This window comes from Larimichthys crocea, chromosome XIII (assembly GCF_000972845.2).
Source record: "Larimichthys crocea isolate SSNF chromosome XIII, L_crocea_2.0, whole genome shotgun sequence".
NCBI lineage: Eukaryota > Metazoa > Chordata > Actinopteri > Sciaenidae > Larimichthys > Larimichthys crocea.
Window position 1 is genome coordinate 6,909,365 of NC_040023.1, and position 18,495 is coordinate 6,927,859.

At 40.3% G+C, this 18,495-nt stretch overlaps 2 protein-coding genes across 3 annotated transcripts in view; both read left to right on the forward strand.

Annotated features, from left to right (window-relative positions):
* The first annotated feature begins 1,287 nt into the window (after positions 1 to 1,287).
* Positions 1,288 to 9,756, forward strand: tmem106bb (transmembrane protein 106Bb). 2 transcript variants are annotated; one of them, XM_019259698.2, is made up of 8 exons: positions 1,288 to 1,421; positions 2,820 to 3,020; positions 3,178 to 3,241; positions 3,364 to 3,523; positions 5,181 to 5,321; positions 5,409 to 5,458; positions 6,290 to 6,343; positions 6,548 to 9,756. In XM_019259698.2, the coding sequence occupies exons 2-8, from the start codon at positions 2,828 to 2,830 to the stop codon at positions 6,684 to 6,686; spliced, it is 801 nt and encodes a 266-aa protein (XP_019115243.1). In that variant the 5' UTR covers positions 1,288 to 1,421; positions 2,820 to 2,827; the 3' UTR covers positions 6,687 to 9,756. The 2 variants fall into 2 exon arrangements, with proteins under 2 accessions (XP_019115243.1, XP_019115244.1); XM_019259699.2 differs by having other exon boundaries at positions 1,295 to 1,435.
* Positions 9,757 to 13,851: 4,095 nt separating this feature from the next.
* Positions 13,852 to 18,495, forward strand: part of LOC104927362 (adseverin-like) — a 16,157-nt gene continuing 11,513 nt past the window's right edge. The window contains exon 1 of the mRNA XM_027287328.1: positions 13,852 to 14,192. Coding sequence (XP_027143129.1) covers positions 14,000 to 14,192 — 193 coding nt within the window. The 5' untranslated portion in view covers positions 13,852 to 13,999. The remainder of the gene's footprint in view (positions 14,193 to 18,495) is intronic.

Genomic DNA, 18,495 nt, shown 5'->3' on the forward strand with positions numbered 1-18,495 from the left:
ATTCATTTTTGCTCCTGTAATTATATTTTGTACCTTTTTAAAATAGTACAAACAGGGGGGGAATGTTATAAAAATTAGGATTATACTGGTGTGCAGATGTTTTAAGTCATATAGATAGTGTGTGTATCCTGTCTTTTACATGTCTCGCATACCCCCCTTAGTTGGCCTCTGATTTTCTGTGGCTGACAGGGAGAGACAATTATAAATTAGTCGTACAAGGACAGGAGAGACAGGCTAGGGGAAAATAATGTGGATATAAAACATAATGCTCATTCCTGAGCAGAAAACCAACTAAAGGACTGTTGTGATATTATCTGTATCAGTAGGGAGGTGTCCGAGACAGCCCATTTTTTAAAAATGTATAAGAACCAACTGTTAGAGCTCCTCAGGGAGCCTTTTCTCTGTAACCCTTCTGTGTGTTGCACTGTTAAACGCTCCTTCTTGTAGAAGAATAATAAATCCAACTTAAACTTTGATACTTTGAATCCAGTCCTCCTTATTCATAGTACTATTCTGCCTTTACCAGGCTTAAGAGATAAATGCTTACTGCAGTTTGTAAAAAAAAAACCCAAAAGATTATTATTTTAAGGTGATTATACCTTAAAATATATACCTTGCATTAGACAAGCCCCTTCACTGTCCATTTTTAAAACACGTCTTAAGACCCATTTTTATTCCTTGGCTTTTAACCCAGCATGAGACTCTGTTTCTGTTTTTGCTTTAATATTATTTTAACATGTACATATTATGTACAGCACTTTGTGTCAGCTGCAGCTGTTTTTACAGGGCTTTATAAATAAAGTTGAGTTGAGTTGAGTTGAGCATGAAAACATAGTTATGAATATTATATTCCATGTCTGCCTTATTCTGAAAATAGTCCCCAAATCTTACACACTCCACCTATATAAAAAAAAATAAAGATTAGTTCAATTATAAATCAATTTCAAAGTATTTCCACTGTTCTTAGTGGCATTTAAACGTAACATGAACTCGAAAGCGGTCAACGAGTCCTGATTTGTTGTCTCGAGTATTAATGAGATAAATACTTACTGCAGTTTGTAAAAAAACAAACAAAAAGATTATTATTTTAAGGTGATTATACATGCATGAAAACATAGTTATGGATATTATATTCCATGTCTGCCTTATTCTGAAAATAGTCCCCAAATCTTACACACCACCTATATAAAAAAAATAAAGATTAGTTCAATTATAAATCAATTTCAAAGTATTCCCACTGTTCTTAGTGGCATTTAAACGTAACATGAACTCGAAGGCGGTCTTTCCTACGGTGAAACGGTGGTCGTGAACGCATCATGTCCGCGCATGTCCGTTGCTCGGAGCATAAACAAAAACTGCATGAGCAGCAACAGCAGCAGCAACAACAACACTACTCTGCCAAACAGAAGAGTCACATTCAGGTAATCTAATCCAGGTAAATGTTACGTTCACTACCTGTTTAACCCTTTAGAAGACGCCTGTGTTTGATATTAAAGCAGCTAGGTGAGCTAACTGCCGCTAACGGCTTTACAACGGCTCATGTTTTTGACAGTTTGTTAGCTCCCGGCTAGTCAGCGGGCGGTTTGTTGTGTTTAATATAATAATATAGTTACAGCTACGTCGACATTAACAGTCTTAACATGCTCTCCTGTTAATGTGTTACCAATGTTAACGTGGCTCCAGAGTTCACAGGCCTGAGCTAAGCCAGTGTTAGCCGTGTTAACCAGATAAATGCTGACAGGCCTCAGTTTACATGCTGCAACAACAACAGGAGGAATTCATGTTACACATGCTGTGCAACTTTTATTTGGCAAGCTGACACTGTCGTCAGGAAGTTATGTTGTTGGCTGACTGCCTAGTCTGTCAAGCTCTGTGAGCCTGTTGACAAGTGAGCTTATGTGATCAAAGCCAACACAGCCAACCATTGTTTTCATTATCAACTACTCTGCTGTGATCATTGACCATCAGTCACTTAGTGATGGGGAGTTCGGTTCTTTTTAGGGAGTCGGATCATTTGACTCAGCTCACCAAGGAGAAGAGCCGTCTCTTTTGGCTCATGTTACCACTTATACCTTTCAAAATTTTGCCAAATTTACAAGACTTTATTTCTGCAACCAACCATTGTTTTTATGATCAACCACTCTGCTGTGATCATTGAGGAGCAGTCACTTAGTGATGGGAAGTTTGGTTCTTTTTAGGGAGTCGGATCATTTGACTCAGCTCACCAAGAAGAAGAGCCGTCTCTTCTGGCACTTCATGTTACCACTTATACCTTTCATAATTCAGACAAATTTACAAGACATTATGTCTGCAACCAACCATTGTTTTTATGATCAACTACTCTGCTGTTATCATTGACAATCAGTCACTTAGTGATGGGAAGTTCGGTTCTTTTTAGGGAGTCAGATCATTTGACTCAGCTCACCAAGAAGAGCCGTCTCTTCATGTTACCACTTATATCTTTCAAATTTAGAAAGCAAAATCAAAATTTTCTAATATCAACAAATTGCTGAAGCCAGTTGTTTTCATTGCGTTTACAGACCCTTGTAACTCTCTGAAACTGCCCAATGAATGCACTAGCGTGCTTGTAGAACCACTCTGCAACACAAAGCAGATAGAAACATCTATAAAAAACTATAAAAAGCATAGAAATTATTAAAAAAAAGGACAGCAATCGGCTGTTGGATGCACAGTTCTCATGTGTGCATTCTGCCTTTCACATACCGGAGCCTGCTCCCATCGTTCACTTAAAAGAGCCGGCTCTTTGAACCGGTTCGTCCACAACCAACACATCATTGAACTCTTCTTGTGTTTTCCAGGTGTGACGATGGGGAAGTCTTTTTCCCACCTCACTAAGATGGGCCAAGACGAGGGTCAGGATAGCCTGACGTCTTCACTGGAGGGCACCCAGACCGATGACGGGAAGGACAGGGACGTCTCCCAGTTTCCTTATGTGGAGTTCACAGGACGGGACAGCGTCACATGTCCCACGTGTCAGGGCACCGGGAGGATCCCCAGAGGTAACGCAAGACTGGGTGGGGGTAGTCTAGCTGAGACGTTGTCTTAGTCTTTCATAGCCACATGATTTTACAATATCCAGTGTTAATCCTAAGGTAAACAAGGGGCTTGGTTGCACCACTGACTGACAGTGACTCAACATTGCTGCCTGTGTTTCAGGACAAGAAAATCAACTTGTGGCATTGATTCCATACAGCGACCAAAGGCTGCGGCCCAGGAGAACGTAAGTACCATTGTGTGTGCTTTGACAGACAGAGCCTAAATCTCTAAATGATTAAAAAAAAAAAAAAGATTCACATTGTGCGTTTTAAGGGAATCGTGTGGTTGTCTTGTATCCCTCCGCAGGAAGTTGTATGTATTCGCATCAGTGGCGGTCTGCCTCTTACTGTGCAGCCTAGCTGTCTTCTTCCTCTTCCCACGCTCCATTGATGTGTCCTACGTCGGGGTGAAGTCCGTCTTTGTCAACTACGACCAAGAGAAGCGCAGCGTCTATCTCAACATTACGGTGAGCTTCAGCTCCCCAGCCTGAAAACACCAGCATAATTTAAATACCTTTTACCCCCCACAAAGACAAAAGAACCAAACAACACACTGATGTTCTGAAAGTGTAGCTTGAATTTATCATGCACCACATGTAATTCATGGATAGTCAAACCAATGTTTCCACTCCTAATGCTTTGCTGTGGTAGAAAATCTTAACCACCACAGGAAATAATAATAAAATTTGATTCACTTCCTCAATACATATCCGGTTCTTGTTGCTGAGCAATGCTACCCATGAACTCTGATGCCCCCGCTCTCCCCCCTATAGGAGAGGAATAGAAAGTGACATGGTGCTTGGACATGAGCGAGAAAAACAGATTACCACAGTTCAGAAAAATGACGACACAGTCTTTTCATACACAAGACGTCTGCAACTCTGACCTATTGATGTGCATTTCACCCACGTTGAACCCGTTCACGTGAGTCAGCTGTCACAGGCGTGGCTGTGCAAGAGAAGTCTCTCTGTGATGGAGAATCCAGCTTAAAAAGGTTTTGCATCAAGTCTGTCCACCATCGCAGGCTGCAGCAGCCCTTTTCTTAACAAGTGATGGAAAACGATCGTTGACCCTCACCCCGCCTCACCCCAGCAACGACTTTTGCGCCACAGGAAACCACTTGTTCCTCATGAAACACTGCAAACCACCACTCCCTGTTCTTTGCTGCCCCCTTGTGGGTAAACGATCATTAACCTCATGAAGACACCAAGGAAAGTCTTTGGTCCTGATAGTGATAAGTCACTGGATAAACTGTGTACCTGTACCTGCCCAGTCAGTTTGATTTGAATGGACAATGACTGACCTAAAGGCTTTAATAGCGCTGGAGAGTAAGCTGAAAATAAAACAACAAAATCTTTGATGAGTACCCAGGCTGACTCTTTTAAGAAATACAGCTCAAATGATGGAGAAATATCAACTAGATGTACTGACAGTACACAAGATTTCACTCCAGATACACCCTTCTGTTGACTGAAAGTATTCGTTCTTACTGTTACTAACATTTCCGTTCTGGTCCACTTCCTCTTCACACTGATTCTTAACATATGAGCCGCGTGTTAATCATTTCGTTTCGTTTTGTTGATTGTCCTGCGACATCATGAGGACCAAAAGCCTCTTGCAACATCTGAGTTTGTTTTGAGCACTCAAATGTACTTTAGTGGCTCTCTTTGCACTGTTTGATTGATGATGATGATTTTTGTGTTGGTGTTAAAAGAGGTTAGTGATATTTGAGCTGTTGTCAGCACCGGTCTGTGGAAGATTTGTAATAACCATGTTGGACCGCCCAAACCACTTCCATGTGACAGAAGTAGCCCCTCTTCTATGTTTGTTTGTATAATATGAAATGATAGACATTTTTCTATTGTAACGCAATCATCAACACATCATCATAGTAGTAGAGGACTGTTGACCTCCACCGACACTTCTCTCACCCACAGATACACTCCCATATTATCACATATTGAACTTTATTGTGCCCAAATGGAAATTATTTCCCACATCAGACAACAAAACATGCTGACAGCAGTACACACTCAGGCCAGTTCAGTGTGCAGTGGAAGCATGGAAACATGTGTCCACACACTTAAATACTAATAAGCTCTTCTCATGCTGATTCTCCTCCAGAACACTCTCAGTATCACCAACAACAACTACTACTCGGTGGAGGTGGCCAACATCACAGCTCAGGTGCAGTTTGCCAAGACGGTGATCGGTAAATCTCGCATCAGTAACATCACGGCGATCAGGCCTCTGGACATGAAGCAGGTAGAGCTCAGTGTGTGTTCAGCAGGTAAACCGTCCCTCCGTGTGGGTACAACTCTGACTCTGTGTTGTCTCCTTTTCTGTTTTCAGATTGATTATATGGTACCCACCATCCTCGCTGATGAGATGAACTACATGTAGTAAGTACTCTGCATGGACCACTGGTCCGTCTACTAACAAGTACTCTTCCTCGGTGCCACAGAGCTCCATTGTTGTCCAGAAGCAATTAAAACACATCAGTGAATCACACCATTGTTCCTTCATTACCATGAACTCACACCCACTGTACGCACACTCTGTCCTGCTGCTCCAGATATGCACTAGAGCACCAAATGTGGATTAATCTACGACTGAAAATAGTCCCCAACAAGTGCACCGTAACATTTGTTATGAACTGCAGCGAGCAGCTGTTACTGAGCATTTTGGACTAATGTGTTGATATTTTTGGTCTTTAATGGGATTTGTTTATCATCGTAAAGAACATGATTTTTATTCTTAAGCCTTTGACAAATATGTTTTTAGAGATGTTATGTTGATGGTACAACTTTACAGAGCTGCTACCTCGGCTATAGACTTGTATAAAGTCTAACTCTTTGGTTACAGTATGCTGCACCATTTCAGTTTGTGTTTTGTTGTTTAGCTGTCTCCTCTTCTAGAGATTTCTGGCCATTGGCACTTCTTATTCTCCTTACATATTACCGCGGTTTGTTGTAGAGCTGACTCTTTTTATATGAACTACGTAATTAACTGTATGTTTAAGTAGAGTTGATATCATGATGTGTCGTATTGTTCCATGTAAGCCTTAACAGTGAAGTGAGTCTGAGCATAGATGGGGTGTTTTAACTCTTCATCATTACTTTCATCCACCAGAGCAGTAGAGTCACCGTGTTTAAAAAGCGTATTTCTACACATCTTGAGAACTATCAGTCATTTGTTCGTCCACATTTAGTAACACTTGTTTTATTTTGCAGTGACTACTGCACTCTGCAAACCATCAAGGTCCACAACATCGTCGTCCTGATGCAGTAAGTTGATTCTCTGCCAACCCCGATTCCAAAAGTCGGGACATTGTGTCAGTGATTTGTGTATATCCAAACTTTAGTTTTACACAGCGTTCCAACTTTTTGAAATTTAGAATTGGGGGTTTTAATCTTAAATCTTAACGTTGAGTTTACTACGTGTTCTTTGTGTTTGTGGCCTGACCTCATCCCTCTCCACACCCTCCACAGAGTGACCATCACCGCAACGTACTTTGGTCATGCCGAGCAGGTGTCTCAGGAGATGTACCAGTACGTGGACTGTGGGGGGAACACCACCTCTGCCAGAGGGATGCCCAAGGCGTTCAGCATCCCACATCCTGCTGAGTAACCCCCTCAGTAGCCCTTAAAAGTTAGCTTAAGATGGTTCACTGTGTTTTCCCTCTTCCTCCACATCCACCTGCATTCTCTACCAACGATACCACGATGTTTCCTAAGATTCCAAGATTATTAGATCGTAATTATTACTTTTCTTGTCATAATTTTAAGATGTTAGATCTACGCATCTACGAGATCTGTATCTTATGATTACGAGATTCTTATATTGTAATTGGAAGAAAACTGTTAGTAACAATTAGGAAATGGTTCTGTTGTCATTTTACATGATGATCTCTTTCTTGTAATTATGAGATACAGATCTTGCAGCCGGTCGCACAAACAGCTTAAAACATTCAACTGACTCTTCAGTTCTCTTCCTTTTTTCTCCTCTTCTGACTACAAGCGAGTACGTCAACACCTTCTTGAGTTGATGCTGACGAGGAATTTTTATCTTCCATCACCCTCCGTAAATGTCGAGCAGCCGCAGCCACGTATCTCGAGGTGGCAGACTGTTTGCTGAGAGCTTCACGAAATTATCAGATTTTTGTCAAGATAGCAAACAGTGTTGATTTTGATAAATTTTATCCCAGCGTCACTGCTTAAATACTTAATACACTCAAGTAATCCTAGATATCCATTTTCTTTTTCAATCCCTAGTTCGAGGAATATAAGTAGCAGAATATTTTGCTGCGTTTTGAAGTATCGTGTCAGAAAAGTTTGGTGGAAGCGGAAAATTCGAAAAGCAAAAACCTTCTCAAAAGGTTTTGAGGTGTTTTTTTTTCATATTCTCGATAAAGAGCTCATGCTCTTAATGGGAGATGGAAACACTTTTTCAAATAGGTTGTAGTGATCATTCAAGCACAAGACTGATCAGCTGTTTCCGCTCTGACATGCTCCTCTGTGCGGCTCTGTAATACGTCCACGATCGCTCAATCATCTCCACACTGCTGTGCCCTCTTCTTCTGGTTTTCTGACTGGAGAATTGGCGCCCCCTACTGCTCATCTTGTAAACCAACACAAAGATCTATTTAAAAAAATGAATATATTTGGATGGAAACACGGCTAATTCTTAATTATTTAGTTTCACAGATCAAAATTTGCAAATTTTTGCAGTGCTGAAATGTGCAAAGTTTGACGTGCGGATAAAACGGTCTGTAATATTATGTGTAGGTGAAACGTAGTACGCCTGCATATGCATCACTACTTCTCATTTCAATGATCGGCTTATAAAACAAATCCTTAGCATCTCAACATTTGAGTTAAGTATCGTTTATATGATTTAGTTTGAATATTGTGCCGTCATAATTTCAGCTATCGTGGCAACATTGTAATTAATAGATTGCACTCTTGTGTTTTGTATGACGGATTGTTCATGATGTGCTCCTAAACAAGGGGAGGGAACAAAACGAAACTTGACAGTGGTATTCGACTACCGACCAAACCGTAATGCACTTTATAAGTCTATTAAAATACTTTATTAGAAGTCCCACGTTCTCAAAAGCCTGTTCCTCCAGCACAGTGTGTCCGGCTCCATGAAGACGCAACATGTTGTTCGTAGTGTTTCTCTCTGACTGCACTGTCTGCTATGAATGACAATCTGCTTTCTTTCCTGCTATAATATTTGGTTGTTGGGTTCTCACCATTAGTATTATTATACGAGTTAGTATTAGAGTTTATGCTTTGCTGTTGTTTTTGAAATGAAGGCAGTTTAAACCTTTCTGTGCTCCTGTGGTCTAACTTGAGGCATTTCTGGAAATATGCTTTTTTTACTTTTTTTACCAATGTTCAGAGGAGATGAGAACTTTGTGACGTTTGCTATTTAAAGACGACTTCAGCTCTCGTTACTGAAGGAAGGAAGACGAAGGAAGATTTTACATCAATGCCACTAGTTCCACTAGTTGGCAACACAGCTGAGATAATTCCTTAATTAGCTGACGATTTATCGCAAAAGAGTGGAAAAAGTATTTGTACTTAAACTAAAACAGCCTCATCCCTGTCCTAAACTCTTTCACTCTTTATCTTAGTAAGATGGCAAAGAAGCATCTTTCCTTAAATGCCAGATTGCAGCTAACAATAATCATCACTTATTGATGAATCTGTCCATAACTCAAACATAATTTGACTTAAAACACGGCTAACAATTAAAATGAACCTACGAGTATTTAGTATCCAAGTATCCATTTTTATTTAATTAATAGAAATCAGTGCATTGACTACTTTGCATTGTCCACGGTCAAATCAGATTTCAGAGTATTTTGTTGTAAATGATGCAGACGTGTTGACAGAACGTCAGACCACTGAAGCCTTCAGGCCGATAAAATCATTTTTTATTAATTTATTTATTATCATTATCAGTAGAAGTATTAGTTTTTTTTTTTTTTAAATCATGTAGTCATGAATTTCCATTTTCTGTCTTGAATGTGTCATTATATTCGGCCCTTGCTTTCCTGCTGAAGTATTTCTCTTAAATTTGGGGGCATCTTGTAATTTAATGGCCATTTTGACTTCACATGTTGATTTGCACATCATTCACACTATAATCAGCACAGTGATATTTTTCCTGTTGTTAATAATAATAATAATAATAATAATAATAGCAATTGTTAATTCATCATAACAAATCATCAGTTTCATTAATGTGGAACTGTTTGTCCGACATATCACCTGATTTATTCCATTGATAGAAAATCATCTATTTTTTCATCTTTGACTGAAAATCATCAAAAGCTATTTTTGAATTTGGAAAAACATCCGACACACGTCGAGCTGTGCGATTTCTGTCGACGTCCCTGTAAATACTTCAGAAGTTATGTTTCTAATATCTTCATACAAACTTTGATAAACTCCAGCTGTAACATTTGTACCAAGTGAGAGTTAAAGAAAAGCACATGATTTTTGTTTGTTTTTAAATTCTAACATGCACCCTTGTTATTAATTATGTTATTGATTAACAATCCTTATGAAGATTTAACATGAAAAGCTATTTTGGACTCCTACCTCTAATGTCATTTGAAACACTTTGTTGGTCATTAGTCATAGTGACTGTTTGTTGTGGGAGCATGAATAAAGTTTTAAAAAGATTATCTCTGGGGTCATTTCATTCATTTATTTATATTCATAAGCCGGCACACACACCTTCAATACATTCTCTAAGGCGCGGTGGCACCTGTTCTGTAAATAGTTCACAAATAACTGAACTTTCCAGTAAAGTTCTACAAACTTACAGGAATAAATGAGTATTTGTAGCCGTTCAGACCGCTGGAGCTCTGTGTAGGATGTGGGTAGGGTGTGACGGCCCTCCAGCTGTAGCAGAGTCCGCTGTGTGTGTGTGTGTTTGTTGTCTTTGGCGTATATAAGACAGTTCATCAAGGCAACTGGGAGCAACTTGACATCATGTTCATGTTTGTTTGGCCTCAGCCGTGTTACTACAGTACACTGCACTCTCCGTTCAGCGCTCAAACACTCACAGATTGATTAAAGCAACGTGACGTAAGACTTGGTTTCAAAAAGTAAATAGTACAGTAAATACAGACAGTTGTGCACGTGTATTTGTTATGATTACATTACTTATGACAGCCAAACATCACGCACGTGCAACAACAGCAGTCAGACAGCAAGAAGCCCAGCTTCGCGACTGTCTTTCAGCCTTTTATTTCTAAGTATCGGACACTATTTAATAACCTCTTTTGGACAAGGGTTGTCTCAGCTGGAGGGATGGGCGGTTTTTCACACCCATGATCGTGGCAGATTTGTTGCACTTTGAAAGAAAAGAGAGCTATGAAGACTGATTATTATTGATCACTCTGTTCTTTTAAACTCAGCTGGATCTTCCACGTCGACTCCCTGCGTTGCAGAATAAGTTACTCAACAATCATGTAGATGTTCCACATTAAAAGCCTACCAGGTACTGGACGGATTATGCCACTGAAGAGCTTTTAATGTGAAATATCAGGACGCTTAATAATTTATTGCAATAATAATGCATCTGTGTACACAACCTTCACCTTATTCTTGATATACTGAGTTATTACGGGAAGCACAATAGCCAGTGTCATCATAATGATATGCGCATACAGCATCGCGTTTTCATATAACACACAGTGATGAAATGAACTCTGCTGCTGCCAAGCGGCTGCTGCAGTTAACTTTGGACGGCAGAGAAAAATCTGTGCCGTAAGTGTTGATGATGAAAATCACTTCCCCCTCTGCCACCTTCCCCTTTATTTAAATGACTGGACACTTCCTATGTCAGGGAGGAGGCAGAGAAATCTGATTGCAGAGCAGCTGCAGGAAACGTGGAATATAAAATAACCAAGTTCAAACAAATTCCTACCTAATCTGATTCCATTCAGTATCCTGCTGTGTGTGCATGGAAATGTATGTTTGACTTAGACAACAGCACCAGTTTCTCATGTCAGTGGGCAGAGTGGGGGCTCCAGCTGCCAGCGGTGTGTGTGTGTGTGTGTGACACATCATCACATCAGTGATATTACTCACAGGAAACTGACATCCTCTTAAACATGTGATTAATCGTGTGCCACATCTTGTGTGTGTGTGTGTCTATGAATAGATCCAGATCAGCTGTTGTGTAAGACTCAAGATCAAGTCAAAGTGTTTTCATCTCTGTCCTGTGTGATCAAAACTTGATTTCACTTGGCTGTCTTTCAGATATGTAAAGAGTCTACATGTGTCCGGTAAGTTTAAGTCCTCCGCGTCCAAACCACTTTATTTTGGGGGGACAAAACTTTGGGAGTTGTCGCGTGCGTGCAGGAAGTAAACTCATCCCACTCTGCAGTGACCTGTAACACCATTGTTACTCACCACTCCTGACCTGTGACATCGCTGGTCATCATCACATGCAGAATGATTCCTTTAAATATTCACTGTCACCTCACAGCGAGAAGGATCCTGGTTCAAACCCCCGGCTGTGGACTTTGCATGTGCATGTTGTCGTGGGTACTCTGAAGACATGCACTTAACAGGTTGATTGGTGACTCCCAGAGTCAGCAGGCATAGGCTCCTGACCCTGATGAGGATTAGCGGATACAGATAACGGACGGATGGATAAAATGGTTCTGGTGGTATGCCGTTACATTGGTTAGCACTGATGCCTCACAGCAATAAACCTCCCTGGTTTGAAACCCCAAGTCGTCTGGGGACAGCATTAGTATTGGTAAATGGTTTTATGAGCTGAGCAGACTTCCCATTTACTGGAGCAGTGAACAAGTTTCCAGTGCAGGAACCTTTTCCTTTTGTGATGGCAACAATTGTTCCAGTGTTACCAAGGAATGGATTCATGGCTTGTTAAAAACTGAGAGTACCAATGATCCGTAATAACTATTTTTTAAAAAAAAGGTCCATTCAGAGAGATTGGAGACATCATGACTCTTTATTCACCTCTGGTTGGGACTACAAGAGTCAAAGAACAAAAACACTGGTTTTAAGAGGTTACAGACCTTTGGTAGTCAGTCATTAACCTTAATGGAGCGAGGCCTGCGAAGCAAGTTTTTCCAGACAGACATGTCACAACATATTATGATCCTGGAATATAGATCATATTTTGTGAGCACACAGACAGACTTTTACTTCACGCTGAGATCTGTCAGGTGTATTTGGATGTTTTGCTTTTTACAAGTAGAGCCATTTAAAGGCATCTCTGTTTAAACTGTCAGCGCATTCTCCTGCTTTTACAACAACAAGCTCGAAAGTGTTGCTATGTTTGCAATCCAGTGTTGCGTCAGCTCCACCTACTTTTAGACACATCCACTCGCACGGCGTGACTCTTTACTTTTCCTGGAGGGACATTCTTACTGTCACTCTGTGCGCTGTCACAGCGCTTAACGTCTTCATCGTGTGAAAGTTTTACAGCTTGTTAACACTCTGTACTGTACGTCCAATAACAGAGAAATATGACACAGCATAATTGTAGTCGAGAGGAGCTTAGACATATCTGTTCTAACTCATTATACGGATATTGTACGGAAACCAGTATGATAATACCTTGTGGAGATTTCACTCTAAAATCTAAATGCAACAATAGTGAACCTCTGGATGCATGTAAACGAAACGGGGTCAGTGGAAATCTCCCCTGATGGCAGTTTCCTGTTTTAAACCTCACTTAATAAACCACCATAAAAACCACAACACATGAATAAACAGCATGAGTTTACCCAGCCAACGGAAATATACCAGAAATAAAACTTTGCTTCTGGTTTGCATAGTAACCACCGCGCTGCTAATTACACTAATAAATCCTGTTTTTTTATTTAGTCATGGAATATTTTATGGCTTGATTCAGTGCGGAGCGGTTTGGACCGAACAGTTTTGATTCACAGTTTAATTTAACAGTAATAATAAGCTAGTAGTGCAAGTTTAAAAAACCTTTAAAGGTCCGGTGTGTAAAATAACGAGGATCTATTTAACGAATTTGGCAGAAATGGAATTCAAAATGCATAACTATGTTTTCTTTTGTGTATAATGACTTTTTGTTACCTCTGAACGAGCCTTTTATATCTGCAGAGTGTTGAACCGTCATGTTTCTACAGTACATCCTGACTCCAGCTCCATACTAATAACACGCAGACATGCGAGTGACATCAATCTTTTTATACAGTGTTCTTCTTAAGTCTATTCATTTTTGTAAAACGAATGGAAAGCAATACCTGAGATATGAAACCCTGTGTTATGCTTTAGCACTAATTTATGATTTATCAATAAAGGGGGCTACAGAATGAAACGACACAGGTATAGTCATTTGAAACTGCTGCTGAAATGGAGCTTTTTAGCCTCTTTTAGCTCATTATTTTGGCTCAGCCAGCTGTTTCCAGGCCTCTTTTAGCTCATTATTTTGGCTCAGCCAGCTGTTTCCAGCTGATAAACCCACTGCACACACTACTGGGTCAGCTTATTGTATGCAAAAAACATAATTTAATACTGGTAATAATGGTTATTTTAAATAAAAATAATATATATATGTTGATATGTTTATCAACTATTAATTCTATTAATTTAGTTTATTTTTTCTTCCATCATCAAAAGATCAGAGTGTATGTGCATCTAAGCTGAAAAGCTTAATTCATCTGTGTGTATTTGAGGATGCTGGTGTGTGTATATTGGACACACCCACTGTGTGTGTGTGTGTGTGTGTGTGTCTAAGGGGCTGGAGAAAGCAGAAGTGGAAACACTGCTGCTACACACTCACTCAGTCAGTCTGTACTCAGAAACAGAACGGCAGTGTGTCCCTGCACTCAGCCATCCCCGCCCTCCTCTCACCTCACCTCGCCCGGGATCCTCATTCATCTTCAGAAGCTCACAGCAGCAGCAGACATGGTGCTCCACCACAAAGAGTTCACCAATGCAGGCAAGAAAGCAGGCCTGCAGATTTGGAGGATCGAGAATCTGGAGCTGGTCCCCGTGCCGGAGAACTTACATGGAAACTTTTACACTGGAGATGCGTACGTGATCCTCTCCACGGTCAAACAGAAGGACAGCTTCTTCTACCACCTGCACTACTGGCTGGGTAAGTGAGTGATGAGCCATGCATCTTCTACTCTTTTCCTCCACTCAGTCTGAATCTAAGAAACACTCAGAGGCTTAGAGATCGATAGAGATAGACTAACCAAGAAGAGATTATCATCATCCTGCAAATATCAGACGTCATCAGCAAAGTTCATAAATGATGTTGAAATTTAAATTTCACCAGTGTTTTCTAGAAGTGTTGTGCAAAGGGGAGCTGCCTCAGTCAAGCTCAGGAGCCTTTCATGTCAACTTTTCCAGTTTGACTGCTCCTTCAGTCATTCAGCCGAGTGATCCTTGGCATGCAGTCAGTCAGTGACATAACAGTTATCCTACAAGCTGTTCCTAGCAAGTGTCCACTTTAATGAAATACTACCTGAATTAAGCCTTTGATGCACAGGTTATTGGAGTTCATATCAAATATACCCTGTGGTATCCTCATAACGCACGACACAGCCCATCACTGATTCCTCACCCAGCATCTGTATGACCATCACAGCTGTGCATCAAGCAGTCCAAATATTAAAATGGTACAATATTTTAAATACACATATGAACATAAATAACAACTATAAATCTTTTTTTTTTTTTTTTAAGGTTTACGAAACGTGTGACTATCATCAAATGATCAAACGAACACATTTTATAGTTCTGCTGTTAGGACAGACACAAATAACCTTAACTAGTTAGTTCAGACAAAACCCATTCAGACTGCATTTGTCTCAAGAGGAGGTGGAGTGATTTTAATCCAGTTTAGAGGGTATGAGGGTTATTTTTCACCTCCGTCCTTTTAATAGTGAACTCACTGCTACCCAGTTTAATCTCACCCAGAGTGACATCTTTGTGTTTTATGACTACGAAGGACTATGGGATGATTTCTAAATGGATTTATAATATTTGATCTGAGTTAATGATCCTCTCTATAAGTCGCACTGTATGAGTCAAATATGTTGTTGTGTATCTGTGTGTCTAGATTTGACTGTGAGAAGGAGTGTATATTTGCCTCACGTTTCTCCACCCTCACCTCCACCCATCAACTCTTCTGAGCTGCCCCTCGGGAGCACTTTCTCTTTTGGCTTTGTCTCGGGACGTCCATGTCCATTAGCCAACACATCTTGTAATTTCCCTCCGGTTAAATGCCGCCTGGAACAATTAAATATAATATTAAGTCCATGTTAATAAGTCCACAGTAAACACTGTACTGTGTGATGATGGTGAAAAATAAACAATCCTTATTTATTTCCAGAGAAACACACACAGGTAACCATAGATAAACTTACATTTCTTTATGTTTTTTACATAAAAATATAAATAAAGCTTAAAAATCTGATTTTTGAGGAATAATTGGAATATGAAATGTTGGAATATTTTTGTCGCAAACATAAAAAAGCCCCAAAATAGCCAAAGGAACTCACTTTAAACACATCTAGGCATCTACAATAAGACTTAAAAATAAAAGTAAATGCTGGAAAACTAACCTGAAGCTGTATTAAACACAAAATTGACAGGTTTTTATTGTCAATAAATCTCGCGTGCATACCAAACCAACGCTGAATTTATCTACTAACAAGTAGTGTGTGTGTCTCAAAGGCTGATAGATCTTCTTCAGCTCTACTGTTGACCAAAGAAGTCACACTGTTGGGTGACACGCTCCTTCATTACCATTAACACACTGTAGTTTCATTTGACTCAGACCTGCCGTTGCCCCAAATACTCACTAGAGCACCAAATGTGGATTAAAAGTAGGGTCGGATATTCTAATCCGATACACTGTTTGTTAAATTCAGGGAATATTTCCTCACGGCCCTCATGATAAACCTGACAGCAGGAACGTCCCATTGTATTTGGCTGGAGGCAGAAATTCCAGTCGCATCTCTAAAACTGAAACCATCTATCAACCAACCAGCTCCAAGCCTGGTTACTGCTACAGTCTATAGATTCTTCGGAATAGTTCAGACTAGTTCTGCCAGTTCATTAGAAGTGGCACTGATCTAATGAACTGGCACAGGCAGATGAATGACAATGATGACTTTAGACAATGATGTCTAATTGCAAGACAGACTGGAGAGATGATTTGCTTCTCTGAGTACTGATTAATTTTGAATGACTTGTGCAGAATACAGGAGAAAAGCGGCATTACAAGACCTATTTCTGTTCAGCGGAGTCAGATGTGAACACACGGCAGCGCGTCAAAGAGGCTCATTGGGAAGGTTTTAGAGAAATAATTATTGTTGTGTTTCTTTTGCAGCATCTGTCGGCATGAACACTTTGACCTAGTGACTGATAACCCTCTCTACTTGCGCTCGAGAGACACCGCAGATGTTGTGTAATCATTTCACAGAAAGAAACGTTTCTGCAGAGACTGAGAGACCGATCATTTGAGTGAATATCAATGATAATACGTTGTGTTTTTGCAGCTTTTTCCACTGCCGACAAGTGGAGTCTGACTGACTGCGAGTGTTATGCCATTAGTCAACCACCAACAGCCAGGAAGCTGATAATCCAGTTTGTGTTCTTCTTCTTGGAAAGTGCATTTCTGTGGACAGTGTCAAATTAGCAAAGTGCAAAGAGTCAACAAGAAATGTGGCTTGACAAGTCAAACCCTGGACAAACAAAGTTCTGCTTAGCATTCACTGACATGTTGTCCCCACATATGAAAAAAACACTTCCCTGGACTTCTTCTGTAATCAGAAAAAGCAGAAACAATACACTAATATTTCAAAGTTCAAACAATGCCTAGTTTCACCATTGAACCCCATTCATTTTCAGTAGTTCCCAGTACACCTGCCAGTAAGTTTTAGAAGCAGTTTTAGAGCATTGGCTTGACCTCTCATGAGTCTAGTCAATGACGCCATCTAGCCAGCTTCACAGTTTAGATAATAGCCAGTTAGATTCTCATTGCAGATAGCCAACATCAGTAACACTTAGATAACATAAACAGATGTCATTTATCTCGAATGAATTGCAGTCATCGCTGGCATGTAGGTTTATCTTCAGTTAGCGCTTCAGACTGCAGTGCAAAGTGCTCGGGGGCGAGGGCGTAAAATATCTCATTCGTGACCAGTTCCAGCCCTGGTCTTCACTGATAACATACATGGCAATGAAAAGGCACCTGCCATAAAAGTAGCTTTAGGAAGAATGGCTATTTTAAACACATGTATGCTTTTGGTGACCATTATCTGTCTCTCCCCGCAGCAGCAGGTCAGACGGGTTTCTTTGACTGACCATTAAAGGAAAAACCTATCTACCCTTTCACAGGATATATTATATCATAAAATCTTTTGTTGAGTGCCGTTAGTTTTGTTGGCCTAGGAGGAAAATGTATGGGCGTAGTCCATAATACACATTATTCATTAATGTTTACAGAGAATTACTGTAAATAAAGCTGCTGATGCTGTCGCTTGTTCCACTGTGGGCTAAACTGTTGAGAACTATGTGAACCATGTGGTGAGCGCAAAGCGTGTCGCACCTCTCTTTTAAATGTTGGTACACCCTATTAAAGAACTAGATCTGAAAACAAGCTTTTATCTATAATAAGTATTGAAATGTGTGTTTATTACATGTGGTCCCTGTCAAATAAACATAATAATAAATCATTCCTGTGGGTTTTACGCCTTTATATGCCTAAATGTACTATGTACACATAGAAAATGCTATGATCATTAAGTGTACTTCCTTTCTACTGTACTGAAACCCTCCATTTCCCGTGAGAATAGAAAGTCAATGATGTTTACTTGCTCTTGCACTCTGTCTGTCTGAGAACGCATCAGCATTAATCATTAACCATCATACATGCAAATGGACGTCTCTCGTGCTCTCTTCTTGTCATGAACACTCTGGTGCGGTTTCTGCTGACTCTGCTGTCAGCCACCAACAGCCACTGTTGTCAGATCGTCACACCGGACGTCGTCAGCTGCTGCACGCGGCTGTTTTTGTGTCATGAAACTTCAAATATAAGATATGAATTTCACGGGCGGAGGTCACGAATAGGGATGGGAATTGATACGATTTTTACGATTCCGATTCCATTATCGATTCTGCTTAACGATTCGATTCTTTCTTGATTCTCTTATCGATTCTCATTTGGGGAAAAAAGCAGAACAAACATTTGATCAGCATCATCTAGAGGAGGTAGTGAACTGGAGCGAGTACAGCTGCCAGCCTCTGAGCCAGCCAGACTCTCTTGTCATGGTCATCTTCTAAATGTAATGCAGAAGGCATTCGTTTAATGTTAACTGTTACAGCATGTTTTACAAAGAAGCACATCACGCTAACATGGTGGGCAGTGTGTTATTTACCTTCCGTAG

Coding starts and splice junctions, on each gene's coding strand:
- tmem106bb (XM_019259698.2), top strand. CDS start 2,828: ATGGGGAAGTCTTTTTCCCACCTCACTAAGATGGGCCAAGACGAGGGT. Junction 5,322..5,408: donor GGCCTCTGGACATGAAGCAG/GTAGAGCTCAGT, acceptor TTCTGTTTTCAG/ATTGATTATATGGTACCCAC. Junction 6,344..6,547: donor AACATCGTCGTCCTGATGCA/GTAAGTTGATTC, acceptor CACCCTCCACAG/AGTGACCATCACCGCAACGT.